The 27436-nt window shown below is 39.4% G+C and overlaps 1 protein-coding gene across 1 annotated transcript; it reads right to left on the bottom strand.

The window, feature by feature from the left end:
• Positions 1-644: 644 nt before the first annotated feature.
• On the bottom strand, positions 645-27265 carry MLF1 (myeloid leukemia factor 1). Its single transcript, XM_065410830.1, has 7 exons — positions 27142-27265; positions 13638-13800; positions 5535-5621; positions 4366-4494; positions 3040-3199; positions 2393-2525; positions 645-1057 (listed from the first exon to the last, which is right to left on the bottom strand). The coding sequence occupies exons 1-7, from the start codon at positions 27192-27194 to the stop codon at positions 946-948; spliced, it is 837 nt and encodes a 278-aa protein (XP_065266902.1). The 5' UTR covers positions 27195-27265; the 3' UTR covers positions 645-945.
• Between the last annotated feature and the right edge of the window lie 171 nt (positions 27266-27436).

The raw sequence follows: 27436 nt of genomic DNA, 5'->3' as shown, positions 1-27436 counted from the left end.
GCATTTCCTACACATATGTTTTTAAAACTATCATTTACAGAGGGAATGGTGTAATTATTCAGCGTTTAGTTCATATACTCCTACTGTCTGTTGAACCAAATTTGATTCCCATACTAATCTGGTTAAGAATGCCAACAGTCATATCTATTGTCCATACAAGGGAACTGCAGTATATTGCCACAGAAAATAGAAAACCCATCATGCTACTTAACTCTAGCCCTAGTATAGAGAATCTGCAATGGTGAAAAATAATGGGTCACCTTCAATGGAAACACACAAAGGATGTAGAACCACTTAAGAGATACAATATAAAGCCATTGAAATTAATAAACTACATACAGAAAATCAACTATGCAAAGGTGATAAATAAGAATGTTGAAAAACTTAAATTTTACTTAAAAACAAGTTACTTGACTACTTATTTTTAGACTCAGTTAACATTCTGAAATCAGGGCAATTACCATGAATCTGGCGATTTTACAATAGCTATTTAATAATTTTATAGTATAATTTTAAATCTAATTACACCAAAACCACACTGGTATTGCTTCAGCCACAAAAAATAATTTTACAGAAAGTGAATTTAGTTCCTGTGTAAGTTGTACTGCATGGGTAATAGATGTAGTTTTACCACCAAGCCTGCTGAAAAGTTTGAGAGATTAGCATAATTGTAGGAAAAAAGCCTTGGAAGGCAAAATATTATAGCTTACAGTATACAGAAAAGTGATAACCCAATAAAGTGCTTTTCAGTGGTAAATATTTTCTTTTACTGCTCAGACCCAGATGTAGTCCAAAGAGCTGGTGTCTTCAAGAACATTCAGTGGTCAAATGACTAGACGAGCAAGGCACACTAACACTTAAAAACCAGGGATTGGTCTATGATCTAGCACCGTTATCTTCTCTGAAAAAGACCCCCAAAAAGATCCAAACCATTGTACAAGCCATTTATCTTTTGCTGGTTTTGATTGGGACGTGCGATCCTTTCACATTGAGGTTCTCCACAGAAACTTCAGGTCTTCTGGATCCTGCAATCAGTGGTTTTGGGTGGGGTTTCTCCCTGAAACAAAAAACCAAAACACAAATCAAAACCATTGTATAATGCTTGGTGAACAAATATGATGCATTGGCCAAGTATTTTTTCCATTTACAAAACACACAATGAATAATCTAGTTATTTTTATGTAAGCCTTTATGATATGTATTTAAACTGGTTTACAACTTAGAAACATCCTCTGCTGGTAAAACTACTAGCATGTTTCAGTGGATGAGAAACTTTAGCAGCCTAGGCTTTTTGTTGAGTTTATTGTATACCTATGTATTTGAGAAGAGACAGCTGCAAATTGGCATGTTGGCAGAACTCACTGAAGTGAATGGGAGCTGTGCCTGATTAAAAACTGAGCAGTAATCAAGAGCTAGATTTGTCTCTCAGTTTAAATGAGCACAACTTGCCCATGGAATACTGCAGGAGGGGCTAATGCAGCCTCTGCAGTGTTTCCCCTCTAGGACTGTGCAGAAGTGACACATGGAAAGCACTCTGCACGGTTTGGGAGAAGGTGAAGCAAGGACTAGTGCTTCTTACCACAGTATTCCCTACTCACTCCAGAAATTAGTTTGAGCCAGCATTAACTCTTGCTGCATATCCTCCATGGTTGATACCAAGCAGCTGACAAGGGCAGCATACCTCTTACTGGAGTTATGCTGATAAGAAAAAACCAAAAGAGCAGCATGGGGAAAACAATCTATGCTGGACAGACAACTACTGCCTTCATAGATATGGGGCATGCTCCTCCCCACAGATTCCCTGGTCTCTGGGGTTGGATGGCCTTGTCTCCTCCTGAACCTATGCATCTCACCCCAGGGGATACTGCCAGGAGAGGAATACAGCAATTTTCTGACCTTCTCCTGCTCTTTTCCTCAAGGAGATGGACCAATCCACCTCTGAGTAAAGAGTGGAGGATTCAGCCTTAACGCAGTGAACCCAATTTGCATGTGATCAATTTTACCATTATCTCTCTCTCTCTCTCTCTCTCTCTCTCTCTCTCTCTCTCTCTCTCTCTCTCTCTCTCTCTCATTGTTTGAGATAAAAACATACTTGTCTAAAAAAAAAAAAAAAATTGTAAAATTTACAAGTCGAATTATAACCAAATAGGTTAAATGGTCAAAACTTCTGAAAGCCACACCTAGTATTTCCTCAAATTTTAGTTATATCAAAATACTACTCTGAATTACACTTCAGCTACATAATCTGTGAAGCAGAGAGTAAGTATATTATTTCTTCTCGATGTTCCTAACATGAAGTTCTTATTAATGAAATAGAGCATAGTCTTTCCTTTTGCTTAGAAGAAAATGAGTGTATCAGCATAATTAGAGCCGTTACAGAAACCATTTCTACCTCCTTGATGCATCTTCCTTGCTTATATGATGGTTACTTCTGTGTTTTGGAGCTTCTAAATTGCATCTAGCTCCAGATGTTCCAAACCTCATAATCTCCTTCTGCCATTCCTCATCAAATATGTGGGCCTCAGCTGCAAACAGTTAAAAACATTTTTGTTTTAAACTTGATGAAAACATAGGAGAGAGTATTTAGCTACAATTGATATGCATCCGAAGAAGTGGGTTGTAGCCCACGAAAGCTTATGCTCTAATAAATTTGTTAGTCTCTAAGGTGCCACAAGTACTCCTGTTATTTTTGCGGATACAGACTAACACGGCTGCTACTCTGAAACCTAGCTACAATTGCTACATCACTAGTCAAAGCAATTGTATTAAAACACAAAGTTTTGTAACTGGAATTTTTATATAATTTAATATTACTGTCCATTCAAAACCATAAAATGTTACAACTCAGATTACCCTCAAGTATGACCAAAAAAACCCACAACACCTCCCTAGCCCCCCCCACAGAATAGTATTTTCAAAAGTGACTGATGATTTGGGGTTCCTCACTTTTTAGGTGTCCAACTTGATACCCACTGAAGGGGCCAGATCAACAAATCAGCACTTCCTAAAAAAATCAGAGGTGTGTGCTGGAAGACTTACATTCATCCAAGTTGATAAATTCTTGATTCAGTTCTCGATCACCAGTTTTGTTGTTCTTTGATTTTTTAATTACATGGGCACGTTCATGAATGTGATGACCAATAGCCATTTTTTCCAGCCCACTTTCAGAATCTTTAAGTGCTTTTCTAGTCTCTTTGATCTGCTCAAAGAAGGGAAATTATATTGCAATTGCTACTTCAACTGAAAAAGTGGATTATACAAATTAGTTCTCAGAGTTTTATATTTAACTCAAAATAAATTTGCTTTAAAATGAAGTTTATGAAAAAAAACAGATGCTTCCTACTGAATCTATTTTTGTTGCACTGGCTGAAAGACTGATAGCTCAAACAAAGTATTGAGCAAACAATACTCATCCCACTGTTGGCAGACAGGAAAGATAATATTACCACCCAACGGTTTTTAAGAAGAGAATATGCATGCAGGTTATTATTAATTGTTTCAAAATCTGTCAGAGCCCAGCCTAAATATAACCCCTGCAGAGAGTCTTAAACATTCTCCTTGACAACAGAACAGATAAGTATGTGTTGGTATTCTCTACATGAAAGGGCAACTAATTACGAGGCTGTCATGTTGACTTGTCTGAAACTCTTGGCCACTGCTTATCACTGTGTTCATAGGTATATTATTAGAGCCTTTCTGATAACCAAGTGCTGGCTTGAGCTCTGACATGATTGGCTGTGGGATATTTTCAACAGCCTCATACTGCTTGCATATAATCTTTCATGAACCTTGCCTTGAGGGTTCAAATTTAAATTTGAATTTCTTAGCAGAATTAGATGCACAACAGCTGCAACGAAGCTAATGAGAGGGCATCTTAATCTGAAGCATTATGTAAGCATTTAAAAGTCAAGTACTTAGGCTCAGATAATTCAAAGTAGCTATTTTGCACTATTATTGGTACATAAAGTGATTTGAGGTAAAGTCGTGTATAAATGTGGAGACTTTTAGTATCTTACGATTGCAAATATTTAGGTGTAAATATACCCCAATAGGCAAAAGGAATAGGACATTGTACACTGGTTCAAAAAGCAGCAAATGCAGAACTGGTAGCTGTATTACTGACCTATTCAGGTTTTGAGAAAATGGGTATACAAATAGCTTTAGCACAGGATATAATGCCTTAAAGAGTATTTTCAAACAATATCTACTCTAAGATATAGCAATGGTGTAATAGAGTGTACATCTTTCTAAATTATAGAAATGATTCACCCCAGTAAGCATTTTAAAGGAGACAACTTGAGTCTGCATTAATATACAGTCTGACAATTTAACAACACTCTTCAACCATGTCTCAAGAATACTTACACCTCCTGGAGCTGTGCGGGTCTGAGCTGAAGCTTGAAAAACTTTTGGTGGGTCATCACCTATCTTGGAATATGTCATCACAGAAGAAGAACTGAATGAGTGTGCATCTGGATTGAGTGAGAGATGATCCTGAAATTGATACACTTTAAATTAATAAAAATATTAAAGCGGACAGATAACCTAAGAAGAAAGAACAGTATCCCACATTAGACACCTTCTCCATTTCAATATTACTTTTGAGGAATTATATCAGGAAAAAATAGGAGGGAAAAAGCCTGAGTTTGCAGTATCCTCTGTATTTGCCAGTGAATCTTGCTTTAAGCCCTGATCATGCAGTCTATCCACACAGAGGAACCCCTCTGCCCATATACAGCCCTACTGACTTCAATGAGATGTGCTTTTGTGGAGTTTATTGCAGGATTGGTACTTCAGAAGGGAAGGAACTGTCTTTGGCCTGGTCTACACGGGGGGGGGGGGAAGGGAAATCTATCTAAGATACGCAATTTCAGCTATGAGAATAGCGTAGCTGAAGTCGACATATCTTAGATCGGCTTAGAATCACTTACTTCGCATCCTCGCGGCGCAGGATTGACACCTGCCGCTCCCCCGTCGACTCCGCCTCTCGCCGTGATGGAGTTCCGGAGTCGACGGCAGAGCAATCGGGGATCGATTTATCGTGTCTACACTAGACGCGATAAATCGATCCCTGATAGATCGATCACTACCTGCCAATCCGACGGGTAGTGTAGACGTACCCTTAATGTGTGTGTCATATACAGAACAAAGTACACAGTTTGCACTTAAATAATAAAATATTCATTTAATGTATTTGGGAGAATAAGGGTATCAAAATGTTCGTGTGTTCTATTGTCTTCAGTACTGATAATGACAAAACTGTTTTACCAGAGCACCTTAATAAATTAAACACAGTTGACCACATTCTACTCAAGTACATAGACATAACTGGCATACAACTGATCGTATAAAGAATTAAAATTTCAATACTTTCTGGACTAAAACCAAAACAAAAAACAAAACATTTTCTCTCTGCACCCCATAGATATCATAATATGGCTTTTTATAGGACTTCCTGAATAACTGTTTTAAACACTATTATTCTGTTCAATATAAATAATACTTTTAAGACTGATTTTTTGAAATGTACTTACAAAATTTCTTTGCAGTTCTAGCATACTGTTTCTCATGTTTGATATAGTTCTGTCAATTGCAAAGAAAGGATCCTTGAAATCTGAATTCTGTTGGAGGAGAGAAATTATTAGCTACAGGAAAACACAAACAAACAAAACAATGAAAATAGAACTGTGACTCTTAAGGCTGTTCTTTGACAAGACAATCACATGCATGTTTCCGAAGATGCAACCAAATAAACTTCTCACAAGCTTTGTAGAGCCTACGAGCAATTCACAAATACAAAAGAGCTGAAAACAACTCCCTTTTTTAAAAATTAAAAGCCAAAAAGCACAGGTGGGAAACATGGGATTGTGGAGGTGAAAATAGAAAAGGGAAGATCATAGGTTTTTAGAAATTATTGGCATGTCAAAACAAGCACACATTTAGGATGGCATTTACGATTGTTTGGGGTCTCTGTCCCTTTAAACCTCTCTTTGCACTGACTAACCTGTCAATTCTGGTGACATCCAGAGAACCAAACAAACTAGAACTGCAATATGCCTTTCCATTCCTTAGAACACCTTAGACAGAGCATCTCTAATGTGCAAATCTCACTGGTCGCATTCATAAACATAAAGCAGTCAGCCAGAAAAGGACATGAATGAGGATCTAGGGCGGACTCCAAATGTAATCAGTGAAATTCTTCAGACATTGTTAGCAATTGTTCAACAAATGTCTCATTAGGTAGTGCTATAAACTCCATAGAGCAGGGGTGGGCAAACTATGGCCTGCGGGCCAGATCTGGCCCACGAGTTCCCACTGGGGGTCTAGGGCTTGCCTCGCTCCGATGCTCCAGCCGCAGAACAGGGTCGGGGGCTGCTCCACGCAGCTCACGGAAGCTGCGGCATGGCCCCCTCTTGCTCCTACGTGCTCCAATGGCCCCCTCTGGTGCTGCAGGGGCAGTGCCTGTGGCAGTGTGCAGAGCAACGTGACCGCGCCTCCGCGTAGGAGCCGGAGAAGGGACATGCCGCTGCTTCCAGGAGCTGCTTGAGGTAAGTGCCGCTCCAAGCCTGCACCCCTGAGCCTGTCCCCACACCCCCAACCCTGATCCCCCTCCCACACCCTAGCCCCCTGCCCCAGCCCGGAGCACCCTCCCATCCTCTGAACTCCTCGGTCCGAACCCAGAGCACCCTCCTACACCCCAAACTCCTCATCCCCAGCCCCACCCCAGAGCCCGCACCCACCCTGAGGGGGATAGTCAGGGGGCGGAAAGTAGGAGGGGTCGGATAGGGGGCAGGGACCAGGCTGTTTGGGGAGGCACAGCCTTCCCTACCCGGCCTCCATACAGTTTCGCACCCCGATGTGGCCCTCGGGCCAAAAAGTTTGCCCACCCCTGACTTATCAGATCCCCCTTCAGTCCTCTCTTCAAGACTAAACATGCCCAGTATTTTAACCTCTCTCTATAGGTCAAGTTTTCTAAACCCTTTTTATCATTTTTGTCACTCTCCTCCGGACTCAGTTTGTCCACATCTTTCTGAGGGTGTGGTTCCCAGAACTTCAGCTGAGGCCTCACCAGTGCTTAGTAGAGCAGGACAATTATCTCCCATCTCTTACATATGTCACTCCTGTTAGTACACCCCAGAATGATATTAGCCTTTTTCACAGCTATGTCACATGGTTAACTCGCATTCAATTTATGATCCACATTGATCCTTTTCAACTGCCACCTATTCAGTTATTCCCCATTTTGTTGTGCATTTGATTTTTCCCTTCCTAAAGTGTAATATTTTGAACTTGTCTTTTTTGAATTTCATCTTGTTTTCAGACCAATTCTCTAATTTGTCAATGTCTTTTTGAATTCTAATCCTGTCCTCCAAAGTGCTTGCAATCCCTTCCAGCTTGGTGTCATCTGCAAATTTTATAACCACTCTCTCCACTTCATTATCCACGTAATTAAAGTATTAACTAGTACTGGACCAGGAAAGACCCCTACAGGGCTCCACTAGATACTTCCTCCCAGGAGGACAGCTAACCATTGATAATTCTTTGGATATGGTCTTTCAATCAGTTGTGCTTCCACCCTGTGGTAATTTCATCTAGACCACATTTCTTTAATGATATACCAGTATTTGTTACTCATGGCTAAACTTCATTAGGCAGAAAGAGGCGTGGAATGGTGTTCTGATCAGAAACAAACAGAAACAGACATATCAAGAAATACATTTGCTTGACAGACCTTTGAGTAGCCTCTAATTTTTATAATTCTCAGTCACAAGACTTACATTTACACGTCAAATGCATTATATCTCCTTTGGATAAAGCAGACAGCAGACCTAAGAGAAGCAGCAGGTATATGAGTGACTCCTTTCTGACTAGCATGCACCACACTGGGTTAACCTAATGAACTACTGGAGGCTTTAGTTGTTTCATACATCCTGCATAAGTAAGCATTTCTTCACAGTTTAAAAGTTAATTGCATAATTCACAACATATTGTTTCAAGAAAGCACTATGGAAAAAATGATTTTCATGGTCATCCTGGAGTAGGGATGGGAAGGAGATCTTTGCACATCACTGACAAATGACTAAAATGCAAAACTATAAAGTGAGCAGCTAATCCCAGGGCGGCACAAAACCTCCTTATGAGAAAACATGTCCATATCAAAAGGGACAGCCTGAAGGAGAAAAGTGAGCCTTTGAAATAGTGTAATTATTGTCAAGGGTCTGAAGAAAATCCAGTGACATAGGCTTGTTCAGGTTAAGTTAAGTAAAGCATCGGTCTCTGTCCAGACAGGGAAGAGATTATAGGTTGTTACTATACTGCTCCCAAAAATATACTTCAAAACACACAATTATGCTGGCTGAGTAAGTTTAATTTAAGGATGTCCATTCCCGAAGCCAATTTAAACACTTATGTATATGGTAAATACATTGACACCAAAATTCCATTTTTGAATTTGATTTGAAAATCATGACTGTTTCATTAAGAGTGGAACAGGCAGATCAGACTAGTGCACATTTTAGAGTGAGAGATAGAGTTCTCTTGTCAAAGGAAATGTTATCAATGTTTTTGGGTCCCACAAATTCTCTACTCTCTTCTTCCATCCAGAAAGTCTAATCATGGCCATGACTACCACGTTCACTCCCATACTCCCATATACAGGAGATATTATTGCTTAGAAGGTTCTTGACAGTGTTATTTTCTTTCACCGTCAATGGAGAAGCTAATGACACTACTTCGGTCTACTTTTGTTTTGGAGAACCAGTATCATTGATATCATGGTATAGCTATGGAAACAACATTTCCTAATTAACTATTTAATTGCAGAGCAGCAAGGAGCTTGCATATCGTTTGAATGTCTTGTATCAGAATGATAGCTTCCAATCACACAAGCTAGTGTGCATGTTCCTATCAAAGCTCTCAGTATTCCCATTTTCTTTGGCACTGCACTCTCCACCCATCCTGCAATAAACCTTGAGACATTATGTCAGAGGCACTATCATTATGGAAAACGTCTCCATTTGTTAGAGTTGTTTTATGTTGCTTCTGAGTTGGCTACAAGGGCCAAAGAATGACAGTGATACAGGGCTGAGTTTTATCTGTGTAAAAAATGTTAAAAAGGATTTTTTCCAGCTATTTCCCCCCCGCCCCCCCAAGCTATTGAGGACATTCCCCAACAAACTAAAAATGTTGGCACAATTCAAGTTCTGGTCCTAGAGCTGATATTGCCCTGCTAGTAACAAACTATAGAAATGATTACTAATCAAAGAAATTATCTTTTCCCCAAAAGTTTTGTAGATGAAACAAAAGTATATCAAATTTTAAAAGGACAAATCAAACTATTTTGGAGAAAAAAAAATTTCAGCAGCAGTATCAAACTTGATATCAGTGGAATATTTACTCAACCTCAGCATTTTCACTAGATAAAAACAAACATTCCTTAGTTATATCACTCAGCATTTCTAACAAGCAACTACAGTAGTTAGAAAGCACCATGTAGCTACGATTTATTCTTGTTTTAGTTAGAAAGACAATACATACATGTTAGCAAAAGTTACAAGGGCTATTTCTCTCAGGATACTAACCATGCTACCAAAACTGCCAAAGGGCATGAGGGAGCAGCTCACTGCCTGGAAGAAAAGTACCAGTTCCTTTTAGTTATTGTACCGATTATGCATCATGGTTAAGGGAAATCCAGTCCACTTTCACATATAGCAACTGAAATAATATGTTTTTGGTAAATTAAAAAAAAAAAAAAAGTCATTTAAGGGGACCTCAGTGATTTATAATTTGTTAAAACAACATAACAAGAAGCAGTTTTCTGTAGACACAGGAGTACAATTATTTCAAAATGAAAAAAGATGACTGTACCCACGCTGAATAAATCATATTTACACAAATGTAATAAAAGTACTTAAATCATAAGAAATCTGTGTATCATAGCAACCTTTATACTAGAGGTAATTAAAACATAAGGTGTACTTCAAATGTCCCCTGCTTCCTCTCACACTCTCAATTCTGCTTATGTAGCAGAGGCAGTCACAGAGAGGATAATTAAAACCAACAAGTCTGTTTCTACTCGACAAACAAATTTACATAACTAAATTACAAAAGGCTGGCATAAATTTTAGGGCAGAAAAATTAAAGTAAGTGATACAGCTGATCTACTCATAAGCTCTCATTTTATGTAATGCAAGAGATTAATGTAGACTTAAAAATGAAATATATACATATTCTCTAAAATATTCAGATCCCTCAGGATAAACCAAATCAGCTCTACCATGTCAGCAGTTTCAAAGGTCATTGCAAAGAAGTTCTAAGTATATCTATCGTCACATACAGAACAGTCTGAAGACTAATAAATCCACAGTGCATAAATATATTCTTGTACAGATGCATAAATAGATGCAGCTATGAACACTGTCAGATACAGTGCCTGTAAAACTGACTAGTTGGTCTTGAATATCCCTGTATGAGAGAGCAGTTGAAATGCTGGAAAACAAATTTAAATTTCCAGGAAATAAGGATGAGATGTTAAATTCACACACACACACACACACACACACACACACACACACACACACACACAAAATGTGTGTGGCTCGTAACAGTATAACACTTTCTAATAATGCAAGTTCAAAATGGAATACAACATCTGATTGCAGAATATTATACACTGTATGGAGCAATATACATTGCAGCTAAGGCTGATGGCTAGTATTGGGGAAAAATGCACAAGTAACTGTCACGACTTCCTTTCATATCTAAACAATAATTTAGTTTTTGATCATGGTCAATTAGAAATTAAATATCCTTTATTTTATGATAAAAATGTAAAACCATTTAATATTTGCCTAATAGTTTAAATCCATAAAAAAGCTCTTATTGCACTATGACTGGACATTCATGAAGGTGGCTTGCTCAGTAGTAGAGCAGGTTAAAAAAATGGAAAAAGGAAATCAGCACTTTGGGGTTTTTTCTATAGCAATTTTGAATTTTTGGAACTTTTCTCAACCAGTTCTACTTAATAGCTGTGGTAACCAAAATCCAACTGTTTATTAAAAGAAACTAAAAATTCACAAATGTGACAAGATACAGCTCGAATCAGACACACTGAAGACAACTTAAGAAATCAGAATATTACTGCACGTGTTAATGCATTGTATTCTTCCACTCCCCACCCCCCGCGTCCCTCCCCTCCAAAAACAAAAGTTAAAACAAGCTTTGTGATCTGTTTAGAAAACAGTGTTCAAACAAATCTGGAAGAACAGTTAAAATCTTAAAACAAAGAAATGTGATTGCTCCCAGACTGTTGCAACATACATTTTGTTCCTTTTTAAAATGAAGCTTAGGCACTATAATTTACTTAAACACAGTAGGAATTATACTTTCATTAATGACTGGATAATTTCCCAGCATGGACTCAGACAAAAAAGTTTTGAAGCTTTTAAATAAATTAATTCTTCTCAAAGTGTATAATTTAAATCTGTAATAAAGACACTGATATGTCCCTATACAACAGCCAAGGTATAACACCAAGTTTGACTGAACCATCCCTTGAGCAAAAATATCTACACCCAAAAATCCACAGTAGTTTCTAAATATTTATGCTTTGAAATGTTCCTCTATCAAATACATTTCTATTTCATCTGAATTCTTCATTCTTGCCTCTCTAACACTTATGATTGGAGCAAACAAACACACTGAACCACCATCAGGTCACAGTATCCAGCTCTAAGTTTTCTGTGCAACTTGGCCACTGTTTTAGGGCAGCCACAAGGATTTTTTTAAAAAGGATATTGGGGTGACTTTAGGCACGAAGACCAGGCAGATGTATTTTTCTTGGTGCTCTTTCAAAATACTTCAGTGTCCCCAAACACTAAGCTCGTACCAACCACAACTCATGTTCCTTTGTGCCCCACAATTGTTGAGATTAGACAGTGAAATCCCGCTGTGATTTTTTGTTTGTTTGTTGTTTTTTTTAAATAAAGTCAAGCCCATATTTAAGCATTTGCTGAACTGAAGCCTGAGAGCCTACTCCTCCCATGGACTTTAATGGAAGCCGAATCAGACCCCAAGTGGGTCCAACTCTATCTATAGTTTAAACTAACTTTCAGCTTATAAGCATAGGGGAAAGAATCTGGCAGTTACTCTTTTGACCTGCAGGTGACAGTTTGTGCTCCAGCTATGTTTATTACGCTCCAAATATGTAAGTTTGAATTACAGTGACTGATTTTGGCAAAGTTCCACAACCCCCTGTAGATGTGTTATCCTTGAACTAAATGGCAGCGGTTCATATCTAATTTAAAACAAAGTCAAAATGCTTTGAACATAAAATATATTTGTCATGTTATTTAAAAACATATATCCTTTCTAAACCAAAAAATCAGATTAGATTTAGCAACAGAAACATTGCCATAATTGTCACTGCACGACCAGTCAGTTGAAAGTGTACTTTATATAAGACAGACTGTTGCGAATTTTCTTCTCTTTTGCAGAAAGCCTCCAGGATTATTAGATTTCATATCATTGACTTGATCCTCCTTAATTGTTACAGCCATATAACAGGAGGCAAGACATTTAAGGATCAGGCTGAATGCAGAATATGAAGCGTCAATTCAAAGTAAAGAAATTGTATAACGCTTAACATTTTCCCAACGATTTTAGATGTCTAGGTTTCAAGTGCGTCTTACACCCACAAAAGTGGAAATTCAAGGTTAACGACGAGCAATTACAATACTTAGGCACAGACATAACTGAATGAATTATGGGGAAAGCAAGACCCTCCACTATTCTGAGGCCAACATCATATGAACACAACATGGTAAGTAAATTAAATGGAAAACCAAAAACCTAGGGCCCACAGCATTATAGGTTTTCTTCCACAGACTGCAGCCTTTCCACTTCAAAGAGCAGATGGCTTGTGGAGGCTTTGCAGGCCAGTAGCTTCAGACAGCTAAAAGACATTGATAGTGGCTAGCTATGAATCATCCAACTTTGTTGATTTAATCTGCCATACACGTTTAGGGGCAAATTTTCAACTGGAACAACATTTATGCACCCTCATACTGCTCCCAGTAATTAAATGCATAAATTCTTGACTACATTTGTGTGTATAATTATGTAGGCCCAAGAGATGAGTTTATAAAATTAAAGGCATAACTTAGATACCCACTTTTAAAAATCTTTCCTTTAACATTATTAAATAAAGGAAATTCATATATAAAAATAAGGGAAGTTTAGGGAAAACTCTTCCATTGGAAAATTTTATCCCCTGCTATTTAAATATTAGCCATGCACAAGTGTTTTTTTCATCACCAGTTCTAACATAAAACAGCTACAAATGAGTTAAGTAAAACTCTTATATAGTGCTTTTCATTCAGAGATCACAAAGCACTTTACAACAGGTAGGCAAGTACCATTATCCCCATTTTAGGGTAGGTGGAGAGATTAAGTAACTAGACCAACGTCACATAGGCCAGTTGTAAGGCCAGGAATATAACTTTGACCGCCTGTTCCCAGACCTGTGTCCCATCCATTAGACTAGGTTAGAGTCTAAAATTCAAGTGTTATGCCAGATACCTGAAACAATTAATTACTGATAAAGGAAAAAAATCCTTTGAGATTATGAAAGAACTTACTCTCTGATTTCCTCTCAAAGCAACCTGAGAATCATGGTGTCCTCTTTGATCTCGAGCTCTTTCGCCACCCTCTGTAATACTGAGAAATGGATCTCGTCCAAAAGGATCAGAAAAGCTTCTCATCATTTGACGCATGTATTGATGCTGCGCAGCAAAAGGCTCCCTAGGGAGCGGGAGGAAGAAACAAAGAAAACTCATGAATGTTCTTTTAGAAAGTTAACGTGTCCAATTCCAAACGATGTAAAATTATTAGGAAGTAGGCCAGGCCTGCTGAGCAATAACCAGAACTCCACTTAAAGCCGCTAGACACATGGATCTCCAGACACCTCATCACCTTGATAGCAAAAACTGTTTTCAATGGACAGCTCCATTGTAATAAACCCTAGGGAGGCAGAGATTTCCACTTCTTCCCGCCATCTTGCTGTTCATTTCCCATAGATTTCTCTTCTATTCCCCATAACTCTTTTACCTCATCCTCCCATCATCAACCACTCTGGCTCTCAACTCTCCATATTTCATTCTCTTCCTCATCACCTTTAGTGAGGTCTCACATGCTTCAAATCCATCTTCTCTTCAACCCAATCTCACACCTTTCCTGCCTGCCAGGCTTTAATACCATCAATTCTATATTTGTTGCCCACACTTCCCATTCCTTTCACCTGCTACATCTGGAATTCCCTCTCAGTATTAAGAGCATCACCCTGCTCCACTTTTGTCTCCCAGTTGGTCCATACACTAACCAAAAGCCAGATCTCTAAAACTTGAATACTCCTATCTTCATATTAGGCTTGGTTCTTCACCTCTCCATTTGGTTGTTTCCATCTCTCCCACATTTGTTTCCCCCCCACACACACACCTTCTTTGATGCCCATACCATTCACTAAATCCATTCCTGGCTCATTCTCCCTTATTTTAAGCTCTCTGCCCACCTCTACTCTTCTCTCTTTCCCTCCAAATATGCCCTTTTATCCCCCTCTCCCATCTTGGAAAGCGTTTTCTCTCCTCTCTCCTACCCCCACTTACCCCTCTAAATCTGATCTTGTTTTTCCCCATAAACTCCCAATCTGTGTCTCCACATTCCTGAAGAACAGTGAACTCTTTCTTTTAACCTCCTCCAGATCCCCTCCACTCCAGTTACTACCTTCTCTACTACACTGAAGCCAACCTGAACAAGGTAGCAGCATCTCTCCTTTTAGCTTAATTCAAGGGATACTTCTTAATCCTTCCCCTCATCCTTTTCATGTGTATCCATCAGGCTTCTGTCCTCAGTCCTTCTTCTTGGCTCTAGGAAACCTTAACCCCTCCCATGGTGCTAACTGTCTCTATGTGAATGAGTCCCAAATCACCCTCCTAGCCTCACAGGCATGTCGTCTCCAACATCCAATCATCTCCTCATACTCAATAAAGGTTAATTTCTTTCCTTACCACTCTCCATTAAATACTACATCTCAGGCTTATAGCCATGTTGCCACCCTTGACTTTTCTCCTTCCCCCATACCTATATATCTCACTAGGCCCCATGGTGTATGGGAGTTTTTTGTTTGTTCGTTTTTAAAACTGGCTACATAACACTTGTATTAAAAATCTAGAGTTATATTTGTAATATTGGGTGAAGACATTTGTTTATTAAAAACATGATTTTTAATCAGTGTCTCTTTAAGCTATGCATGTACTTTACATCCATGTCAGTGTAGACAAGCAATTCCATGTCTAGAAGTAGTTTTTCTATTGTCAAGAGCAGTCCCTAACCCATCCTACACACATGATTCCTAGTTTTAGCTTCAATCCAAACATGATAAGCAACTATAAGGCATCAAGTGTCTTGGCAGTTATTCACAGGATAAATGCCTTACTCACAGTGTGAGAAATACAAGCACAAGCAAGTTTTCACCTGTACAACCACTGTTCTCAAAACCATAAAGCACAGGAGTGCCACCACAATTTATAATTGCACACATACACTTCCATAAAGCCTCCTCCCACTCCACAGACTTTAAATATGTTTAGATACCAAAATACAAAATGCATATACCATTTCTTAAATAATTTAACACATAGCAAAACTATCTGAAGGCTTTTTCCATCTTCTCCTTCCCACACAAAGGATGAAGCAAGTCAAAGAAACATGAAAAAAATTGAGGTCTTACTTTTTGGCCACCTTGTGGGAAATGTTGAACGATTTTTTATTCTTAACATCATTCCTCCAATATTTCTGTAAGAGCATGTGCATATAACAGTAATGCATTCTAAGAATCTGAAATATTTCATACATAGCACTTAAAGCACTTTTCATCTAAGGATCTCAAAATGCTTTACAAAGGTGAGATTGTAAAATGTAGGTATTGTCTAGGAAGCAGACACAGAGAGATTAAGTGTTTTGTCAAAGGCCACACAATGAGTCAGTGGCCGACCCACAAATAAAACAGATCTCCCAACTCCCAGTCCAGTAACTTATGCACAGGATCTTGTTTTGGGATGTGGCTAAAGGAGAGCTGCTGGTGCAATCCTACATATAGAGTATACAAAATTTCCAGGTTTGCTAATAACCAACAAGACAGGTTTCAGAGTAGCAGCCTTGTTAGTCTGTATCCGCAAAAAGAACAGGAGTACTTGTGGCACCTTAAAGACTAACAAATGTATTTGAGCACAAGCTTTCGTGGGCTACATCCCACTTCATCAGATGCATAGAATGGAACATATAGTAAGAAGATATATATACATACAGAGAACATGAAAAGATGGAAGTTGCCATACCAACTCTAAGAGGCTAATTAATTAAGATGAGCTATTATCAGCAAGAGAAAAAAAACTTTTGTAGTAATAATCAAGATGGCCCATTCCAGACAGTTGACAAGAAGGTGTGAGGATACTTAACATGGGGAAATAGATTCAATTTGTGTAATGACCCATCCACTCCCAGTCTCTATTCAAGCCCAGGTTAATGGTATCTAGTTTGCAAATTAATTCTAGTTCAGCAGTTTCTCATTGGAGTCTGTTTTTGAAGCTTTTCTGTTGCAACATTGCCACCTTTAAGTCTGTTACTGAGTGACCAGAGAGGTTGAAGTGTTCTCCTACTGGTTTTTGAATGTTATGATTCCGGATGTCAGATTTGTGTCCATTTATTCTTTTGCGCAGAGACTGTCCGGTTTGGCCAATGTACATGTCAGAGGGGCACTGCCGTCACATATCACATTGGTAGAGGTGCAGGTGAACAAGCCCCTGATGGCGTGGCTGATGTGATTAGGTCCTATGATGGTATCACTTGAATAGATATGTGGACAGAGTTGGCATCAGGCTTTGTTGCAAGGACAGGTTCCTGGATTAGTGTTTTCGTTGTGTGGTTGCTGGTGAGTATTTGCTTCAGGTTGGGGGGCTGTCTGTAAGCGAGGACTGGTCTGTCTCCCAAGATCTGTGAGAGTGAGGGATCATCTTTAAGGATAGGTTGTAGATCTTTGGTGATGCGCTGGAGAGGTTTTAGTTGGGGGCTGAAGGTGATGGCTAGTGGTGTTCTGTTACTTTCTTTGTTGGGCCTATCCTGGAGTAGGTGACTTCTGGGTATTCTTCTGGCTCTGTCAATCTGTTATTTTACTTCAGCAGGTGGGTATTGTAGTTTTAAGAATGGAAAGCTAATAACTCTTTGTTTTGGGGGACACATGTTCAGTTGACTACTGTTACATCTCTGAAGATCACAGCTCAAATCATAATTACAGGGATAAGGAGTTAGCCAATCTCATTCATACTAGCTTTGGGTTTTGTTTTGTTTTTTAAATTTGACTCCAGCCCATTGTTGGTCCTAGCAGGACATACAAGATTTGCAGTGGTACAGTCTGGTCAGGCATTATCAGACATTAAGAGATGGAGAAGCCTATTTAAATTTAACAACCCATCATGGAGAGAGAAGATGCTAATTCTTTTTAAAATATTTATAACTCATCTGTTGCTCAAGTTTGAATTTGCGGGTTTCGGGGGGGAGAAAGAGGAAGATGTAATGGCGAGGAAAGTTGACGTACGAGTTCCTGCATGTTTTGTTCCCCTATGCTACAAAACTGACTGACTTTCTCAAGAATTTTTTTTTTCTTTTTAAAGCTTCACTACTAGATAAGGATCTTGCACACCAAGCTTCTGTTCTTCACATGTTAAAAAAAATGTTATAAGCCACTATAAGTAAATTTATAATGGAAGCAATGGCAACTCTGATAGCAAAGCAGATTTGTTGTTCCACTATTATGCAGTAATTACATTTGCATTATGATCTAATTGGTAGATAAATTTCCAGTAAAGGTCAAATTAAGACTTTGAGAGGATTAGTAATAGGATATAGAACCTCTCTCATCTGAGGCACAGTTCATACTCCATCCAGGTCAATAGTAACCCAAAGTTTCTTCAATCTGATGGTGAAGGGGTTTACATGAAGGGAGGTGAACTGAGACCAGTACAAAATCTCAGACAAATGTTCATATCACAAAACCCTTGTGACACTTGCAGTAGAGAAGCTAAGGATTCAGTGGGTCTGAGGACTGAACTATTGTCACTTCTACAAGCAGGTCCTCCAACTCAGGAGCTGGTGTAGTTGGTAGGAAAGAAAGCCCTCGTTACTGCCTGAATTGTGGATGTTCTGTGGACAGAGGAGACTCCAGTCTTTTAAACTATAAATCAGATATAATTCATAATCACCAGAGCAAGACAAAATATAAATCATTTTAAAAATGAAAAGCCAGATACTGCAAACACTTATGCAAGCAAGTAATTTTACTCTTGTGAGTAACTCCACTGAAATATGTTACCTGCAAGTGTAAGCATTTGCAGGACAAAGGCTGAAGTTCCTAAATTCAAGTGCTCCTTGTTCCCAGTTGAAAATAACAATGTTCTCAGAAAATGGTAACAAAAATATTATTGCTACTCTTTATTTTAATCATACATTTCTATTCTAAGGAGTGTGTTCAACCAAATAACCATAGTTTTATTACTTTAGAAGATCACAGGGTGGATAAAAAATATTTTTCTTTAAATAAAAAAAAAAATCGGATTTATTTGATAAAATGCTTTTTGAAGAAAAACCCCATGTAAAGATAGTTTTAATTAAGATACATTATAGCTCAAAGATATCTCATCATGGAACAGGGATTATAAATTCTAATTATAGTATTAGATAACATATTCATGTAATGTTTAAAAACAGTTTTGTAAATGAGTTCCAATAGTTCATGGATTAGGGACCCAATTTTATGAGGTTCCAGGGGCTTCTGTATAGATTATTTAGGTTAATCTTTCTTTCTACCCAATGGGACTCAGTATTCAGTCTAGAAGATACCATCAGAGATGCTTAGATTTGCAGTTCTCAAACTGTGGATTTGTGTCTCCAGAGATAACATGCTTGTTAACAGCAAAAATGTTTTCAAATAAATAATATATAGTGGTGAGAAATAACAGAGCTCAACCCTATTGTCCCTCTGCAAATTTGCGTACACAGAGTCAAACCCTTACCTCTCTCTAAAAGTGCAAAATTTCAAAAAGTTCAGTTAATAGAAGATTGTTGGGGGCAGAATAGATCTCAACAAGGAGAAGAAGTCTGGAGATAAATGTGAGAAGGGAAGGACAGGCAGTAGAAACAAAAGTGAAACTGTTTGAGCAGCATATTCTAGAAGTCTTGAGGTCTTTCTGAGTGTAGCCTTCCTTGATTTGAGATCTACCATACCATTCTCTCACTAGAAGGGAAAATGGCAGCAGGCTGTAAAATATTCCCAGTTTGGGAATATTATAATGAAGTTCCTCTACCTGTGGGTAAGACAGGCATGCGTGCAAAATGCAAACAGTGCAACAAAGAAATGCAAGTCCTGGTTGGCTGAATGAAACATCATCATGAGAATTGTTCCTTCTCAGGAGAAAGCTGCGTTGAAGAATATGAAAGGAACATGTCTGAACATGCAGGATCTTCAGGTTGGTAAACTTTTTTATTTCATACTTCTTTCTTAAGGACTGCCTGTCTTCCTTCTGGACTATTCTTGAATTCTCATGTTTGAGCAAAAAAATGTAGTTGCTACTCTATGGTACTATCATTTTAAATGCAATTGTGATAAAAAATAAATAGCTGAAATAGGCAGATCTTCCTTTTACAATTTCACCTTTAAAGTAGTACTGAGTGTTAGTGAATGCAATGAGTAATACTAAATGAGCAGTATGGTAATTAAATAACTGCATTGACTTATTTTGTTTAGGAGAATCCATCCTCAACATACAGGATTCTGAAGACTATCCACCTTCAAGATCGCCATTATTTTCTATAGTTTTAGAGTTATCTGCCATAGTGTTTCAGTCACATCATGTATGTCACATAGCCACAGTATATCACCTGTAGCAAAAAGAAAAAAAAAAAAATCTCCATCATCCAGAAACAACCCTAGATAAGTTTGTGATAAGAAACAGCAGATTACAAAAAGAGGTAATTGATGGAAAAATTGCCTGGTTTGTTTATGCAACAAACTCTCCTTTCTGTATGATTGAGAACCCACACTTCATTAACATGGTTCAGTCATTAAGACCAGGACACAGTCCACATAACAGAGCAGATGTCACAGGCAAATTGCTTCTAAAATTGAAACCTACATCTGTCTCTGACTTGTGAAGAATATGTATTAAGGTTATAACAACCAACAAGAATGCACTTTTATGTAGAAATCCATGATTAAATCAAGTCTTCCTGACTAGTGATTTAAATCAAATTCACCCTGGAAGATCACATTTGTAATTAAGTTTCAGAGTGGTAGCCGTGTTAGTCTATTATCAGCAAAAACAACAAGGAGTCCTTGTGGCACCTTAGAGACTAACAAATTTATTTGGGCATAAACATTCGAAAGCTTATGCCCAAATAAATTTGTTAGTCTCTAAGGTGCCACAACGACTCCTCGTTATTTGGAATTAAGTAATTTAATTAATTCACTATTTAAAAATAAAATTACGTTAGTTCTGATTTGGAATGAAAAGTCAGAAACAGCAGAAAGTCACACTGAAGATAACATCTGGAGTGATATAACACATTGGCAAGTTAAAAACAACAGAAGAGATCTAGCTTCTGCACTTGCCTGAGCTATTCAGAAGGAAATTCATCTAGGTCCTGGAAGCATTTTGGCCAAGATCAACTAGTGCTTCCCAGGAACAGCTGTCTAGAGACGGAGACATTTATAATATTACTCTTAACCCAGACACTATTTCCAGTTCATCAAAAATCTCTCCTTGTGAGGCAGTGGAAGCCTTTATTATACTAATTTGGCAGTTAATCTAGTCATTGGTTGAAGAAGTAAGCTGATCCCCGTAGCTGTATGTAAAGCAGTTCTGCAAGAACTGTTCCAGCAGTCAATCTCTCACTCTCACACACTCTCTCTTACACACACACACACACACACACACACACACACACACACACACACACACACAGTTTTTTTTCCCCTCGCAAACAATCCCCCATCTGCTAGAGCAGCACTGGAGCCAGAAAAAAGGAGGAATTATGACAGTTAAAAGTAGGGTGGTGTTTCCACTATCCTTTAAACATGTGACCTACAATAAACTAGACTTTACATTTTTCATCTTTCCTTTCATATATAAATGAAAACAGTTTCTAAATGGGACAATTACCAGCAATTGTGGTTTTCATAAGGGAATCCTCGTTAGGGGAAATTTTGTGGTTCCTGTAAAATCTTGCACATCTAGTTGCCACAATATTGTACGAGTTTCTAGAGGTCAATGGTACCAATCAAGTATAAATGTAGGATAGCCTGAGGACTACAGAATGTTAATCCTACAGGTAAGAATATTCTTCTTGAGATAAGGCCCAGAGCATGCTCTCAGGTGTGCATATGCAACATAAGAATGGCCATAGTGGGCTAGATCAATGGTCCATCTAGCCCAGTATCCTGTCAGTGGACAATGACAAATGCTTCAGAGAGAGTGAACAGAACAGGGCAATTTATCAAGTGATCCATCTTCTGTCATCCAGTCCCAGATTCTAGCAGACAAGAGTTTAGGACACCCAGAGTATTGGGTTGCATCCTTGACCATCTTGGGTAAAAGTTCATGGAGGACAGGTCCATCAATGGCTAATCTAATTCTTTTTTGAAACTAGCTATACTTTTGGCCTTCACAATATCCCCTGGCATTGAGTTTCTGTGCTGACTGTGCATTGTGTGAAGAACTTCCTTATGTTTGTTTTAAACCTGCTGCCTATTAATTTCATTGGGTGACCCGTTTCATGTGTTATGTGAAAGGGTACATTTTTATTCACTTTCTCCAAACCACTCATGATTTTATGGTAGCATATTCTATGCTAGCATACCCCACTTACTCATCTCTTTTTTAAGATGAACAGTCTCAGTCTTTTTAATCTCTTCATATGGAAGCTGTTCAATACCCCTAATCATTTTTGTTGCCCTTCTCTGTACTTTTCCCAATTCTATGTTTATTTTTTTCGGATGGAGTGACCAGAACTGCACATAGTATTCAAGGCATGGCAAACCATGGATTTATATAGTGGCATTATGATATTTTCTGTCTTATCATCTATCCTTTTCTTAATGGTTGCTAACTTTATTAGCTTTTTTTTTTTTTTTTTTAAAACACTGCTGCTGCACTGTGAGCAGATGTTCTCAGAGAACTATCCAAAATGACTCCGAGATCTGTCTTGTGTGGCAATAGCTAATTTAAATCCCATTATTTTGTCTGTATAGTTGGGATTATAATTTTCCACCATGCGTTACTTTGCATTTATCAAGATTGAATTTCATCTGCCATTTTTTTGCCCAGTCACCCAGTTTTGTGAAATCCCTATATAACTCTTCCCAGTCTACTTCAGAATTAACTAACTTGATAATTTAGTATGGTCTGCAAACTTTGCCATCTCACTGTTCATCTCTTTTTCCAGATCATTTATTAATATGTTGAACAGCATTTATTAGTGCAGTACAGGGTTTAATGTTTGTTTTGGTTTTATCCACAGCCAGTTTTGTCTAATGAACTATGTACTCAGTCAAAATTGTTGTAAACCATGTTAATCCTTGAATAGTCCTTCCCCTAACAACGTCTTCTGTGCAATAAACATTTCCCGCAAGGTATTGTTAGCACTGTTATGTCAACTCATCTTGCACAGATCACCCGTGAGGCAATTTCACAGTGATACGTACCGAAGAGAATTAGCTCCACTGGTTATAGCTTCTTGTCTGTTTTGGAAAAATGGATGGTGGTTGCTCAGTTTCTTCTTTGCTCTAATCCACTGTAGTTTCTCTGAACTCCTGCTGCAGATACATTTGCCAAAGGTAACACTGGCTATCTCCTCATGTTAAAATTGTGCAACCCTGTCTCTGCAGCTCAGGAGAAACATAAATAGAATGCTAAACCGTGTTAGCCGAGGTTAGAGATTACTTCTTATAAATAATGCTTGTTTTGACTAGTTTCCACCTTGTATGTCAGCCCTTCAGCCAACCAACTCCTGTTTTATGTACAAGATATGTGAGCAACAGTGGCTTTTCGGTTATAGTATACTTGCATATTCAAACTGTAGTATAACTACCAATTCGCATAAGCATCTTCATTTTTTAGCAGGAGCATGGCTTGCCAAATGTCTAAAATAAACTCCCTTTCTCGCATGATGGGTAAGACCCTACCAAATTCAAGGCCATAAAAAACATGTCATAGACCATGAAAGCTGATCTCCCCTGTGAAATCTGGCTGTTGTATTATATTGCCACTCATATTTGTGTGCTGCTGGTGGTGGCGCTGCCTTCAGAGCGCGGCGGCCGAGAGAAGCTGCTGGCTGGCAGCCCAGCTCTGAAGCCAGCGCATAGAAGTGAGGGTGGCATGGTGTAGTATTATTAACCTTACTTCTGCACCGCTGCCAGCAGCAGCGCAGAAGGGTGACAATACCATATCATGTCACCCTTACCTTTGCGCTGCTGCCTTCAGAGTTAGGCAGCCAGAGAGTGAAGGCAGTGCCGCAGCCAGCAGCAGTGCAGAAGTAAGGATGACAATATCGTGACATCCCCCCCCCCCCCGAAATAGCCTTGCGACCCCACCATGCATGACTTTCTTTTGGGTTGGGACCCCCACGATTACAACACAGTTAAAGTTCAGATTTAAATATCTGAAACCATGAAATTTAGGATTTTAAAAATCTTATGACCCTGAAATTGACCGAAATGGACCATGAATTTAGTAGGGCTCTAATGATTGGGAAATCCAGAGATGTTAAAGGTTCCTGCCTTGGCTGCTTACTTTTGAAGTAAAGGTACTTCCATGTGGTAGGCAAGCATTGAAGCAGAGAACTGAGACAGCTGATATGATGGACGTTCAAAATACAGCCTGTAGTGTCATGTGTAACTGGAAAAAAAAAAATCTTACAGGAAAAAAAATATATATACAAGGGCAAGGAGTAACCTTGACAAGTACTGGGGCAGCATGAACTTGCGACTGGAAGCCTCAAAGGTAGCAGCAATGTTTGGATTTTTCTGTATGGGAGGCCTTTTTAAGGGGGAGCTGCGGGGTCGTATATAAAGGCTAGTGGTTGTTCTGATTCATAAAGTTCATGTATTTTCTTTTCTCCCACTCAGCAATCCCCAGTATGGAATCATGTTATAAAGACATTATTAGAGCTGGGTGGAAAATGGTAGTCCCATCGTGGGACATTTTTTTTTTTTTTTTTTTTTTTTTTAAAAAGAGATTTTGAAAACATTTCCTGCCCTGAACCCAGATAAAAAGCCAATCTCAAAAATGTTTGTGAACCGACAATCGGGTAGGGGAGGGGGGAGGAATTGAAATAAATAATTCAGTCAGGACAATTGAAATGTTTTAACATTTTCAAAATGTTTTGATTTTTGATCCTTTATTTTACTATAATTAGCTTACATTTTAAAATAAAAAATTGTTTGGAACAAAAAACCCAGAATTTTTTATCTCAGAAATATCAAAATGGGACATGGACATTGAAGAATTCTTGAAAAAAATTTTTCCAACAAACTGAGAAATAGGTCAACCCTTTCTCAGGAACAGTCAGTTTCAGACAAAAAAAAAAAAAAAAAATTACCCTGACCAGCTTTACTAAAGATATTTATTGATAATTTAATCCTTACAAGTGTCAATAAATGCAATAATGAATATTCTGTTCCTAATTAGTAATGATGTAGGGCCAAATTCTTCTTTCAGATATTATTCTACAGCACCATTGATGGGTGTGTGCTTTAGAACTGTAAGAAGACATTGTATCTATTCTATAGAGGTTAGAGTTTATAATCTAGATTAGAGACATAAAAGGAGTGGGGGAAGACGGGAATGAGAGAAATTACATAGAGTGATGTGATTTGAATTGTTTTGGCATATCTCATACTTCAAAAGTTTTTTTTGCTTTAGTGGAGTCCAAAGCAGACTGCAAAGAGTTACAAAGGGATCTCACAAAACTTGCTGACCGGGCAAGAAAAAGGCAGATGAAATTCAATCTTGATAAATGCAAAGTAATGCACATTGGAAGACATACTCCCAACTATACAGACAAAACGTAAGAGTCATTGTGGATAGCTCTCTGGAAACCTCTGCTCAATGTGCAGAAGCAGCCAAAACAGCTAACAGATATTTGGAACCATTAGGAAAGGGAGTAAGACAGAAAATATCATAATGCCACTATATAAAATGCATGGTATGCCCACACCTTCAATACTGTGTGCAGTTCTGGGTCACCCCATTTCAAAAAAGATATATTAGAACTGGAGAAAATACAGAGAAGGGCAACAAAAATGATTGGGGGTATGAAACAGTTCCCCCTTGGAAGAAATTAAAAAGACTGGGACTATTCAGCTTGGAAAAGAGACAACTACAGGGAGCTATGATAGAGGTCTATAAAATCATGAACGGTGGGGAGGAAGTGAATAAGGAAGTGTTATTTATCCCTCCACATAATACACAAACCAAGGGTCACCCAATGAAATTAACAGGGAGCAGGTTTAAAACAAACAAAAGGAAGAACTTCTTCACACAATACACAGTCAACTTGTGGAACTCGTTACCAGAGGATGCTGTGAAGGCTAAAAGTACAAATGGGTTCAAAAACGAATCAGATAAGTTCATGGAGGATACATCCATCGATGGGTATTAGCCAAGATGATCAGGGATGGAACCCAAAGCTTTGAGTGTCCCTAACCTCTGACTGCTAGAACCAGGGGGGGGGCTCACCTGATGAAACTGCCCAGTTCTGTTCACTCCCTCTGAAGCATCTGGCACCAGCCACTCTCAGAAGACAGGATACTGGGCTAGATGGACCACTGGTCTGACCCAGTATGGCCATTCTTATGTTCTTATTGATGCACAATCTTCTCAGACTGTGATCCTTAATTAAAAAGTTTCTTTAGGTAGAGTACATAAGAAAAAAACCTAGTAGATTTTTCATAATACCTGTGCTCTGCAAAGTCTATTAGGGCTCTGCATAATATTTAAGTTGTATAATCATAAATCACTTTTTGTAGCCTGTTATCTTTACAGTCCCACTGGATCAACTGAAGCATCAGGCAACCCACATTTTCTGCAGTTAGGAAATCATAAAAATATGGATTAGCCTCGAGTGGGGAAAGTGGGAGAAGCAGGGAGATGAGAAAAAGAGTACCAGTATGATAGTTCTGGAAATCAATTCATGCTTTCCTTACCTGTCATCTCCTTGAGATTAAAATAAGAGATGTATTAACCCAGTGTTTGCTGGAACATACTGTAAACCAAGAAATCTATCTGTATCTAACACACCTAAAGGCATTAAACACAGCCACAAAGATGCCACACTTCGCTATCTGGAGGACAGTTATGCAACTAGGAACTCCAATGCTTCATATGGTTTGCATGTACTGGCCTGACCACCCGCCACCGGCAGATCTCAAAAACACAACGATAAAAATGCCAACCCACTCCCACCACTGTTAGCAATGGAGGCTCTGTGGACAGAGCTGCAGCCTAAGTCCCTGACCCAAAGTCTTCCTTAAGTGGCTCTATCAGGTTTCCTCCAGTCCCAGCTGAAAGGCGCAGAGCAGGACGCTCACAGCCATGCGCCTTCACCATCTTCTGCTTTCAAGTGTTTTCCTGGTTAGTATTTCAGGGGGTCGAAGATCCCGGTTCTGATTCGGACCCCTCCTCTTCATGTCTCCTCAGCGCGCATCACACTCACAGCCACCTTACCTACCCGCCCGGCAAGGGCTGAGCGCAAACACCGCTGGGCCGCAGCCAGCGCTTGGCTCTCACCCCCCCGGGAAGGAGACCGAGGAGCCGGCTCCAAGCCGCTCTGGGTGCGAGCGAGGATGAGCCAGGCGAGGCAGATAGCCGCACGCATCAGGCCGGCCGGTGCAGCCCCCCAAGGCTCGGGCGGGTGGAGCAGCCAGTCCCTTCCCCCCGGACAGTCCAGCCGACTCCGAGCGCCCCGCAGGCTGGGAGCCGTCCAGGCACGCGCAGGGGTCGCTGCCCCCGCCGCCGCCTCGCCCCGCCGACCACTCACCGGAAGAAGGGGTCTTCTTCGAAGAACTCCCTCAGCCCCCCGGCCCCGAACATGGCTGCGATTCCACTCCTCGGCCTCCCTCCCGACTGGCTGTGGCACAGTAGCTGCAGCCCCAGCGCGGGAGGGGAGCACGCCGGCTCGCCACGGCTCGCCTCTCCCTCCGCCCACCAAGCTCACGTGATGCGCCGCTCACTTCCCATTGGCTGCCACTGGCCTTGGCTGCCTCTCAATAGGGTGGGAGAACGGAGTGGGAGGGTGTCGTGGCGGGGCTGCTACCCTGGCAACCGCTTTCAAC

The sequence above is a fragment of the Emys orbicularis genome, chromosome 9 (assembly GCF_028017835.1).
Source record: "Emys orbicularis isolate rEmyOrb1 chromosome 9, rEmyOrb1.hap1, whole genome shotgun sequence".
Lineage (NCBI taxonomy): Eukaryota > Metazoa > Chordata > Testudines > Emydidae > Emys > Emys orbicularis.
The sequence above is the reverse complement of the archived record's forward strand: the minus strand, read 5'-3'. Positions and strand labels throughout refer to the sequence as shown.

Excerpts from the sequence above, each read along its gene's own strand:
- MLF1 (XM_065410830.1), bottom strand. The coding sequence starts at position 27,194 with ATGTTCGGGGCCGGGGGGCTGAGGGAGTTCTTCGAAGAAGACCCCTTC. Across the intron at positions 5,622-13,637 it reads CTTTGAGAGGAAATCAGAGA|AATTCAGATTTCAAGGATCC; the intron begins GTAAGTTCTTTC and ends CTCCTCCAACAG. Across the intron at positions 3,200-4,365 it reads CCCGCACAGCTCCAGGAGGT|ATCAAAGAGACTAGAAAAGC; the intron begins GTAAGTATTCTT and ends TTCTTTGAGCAG.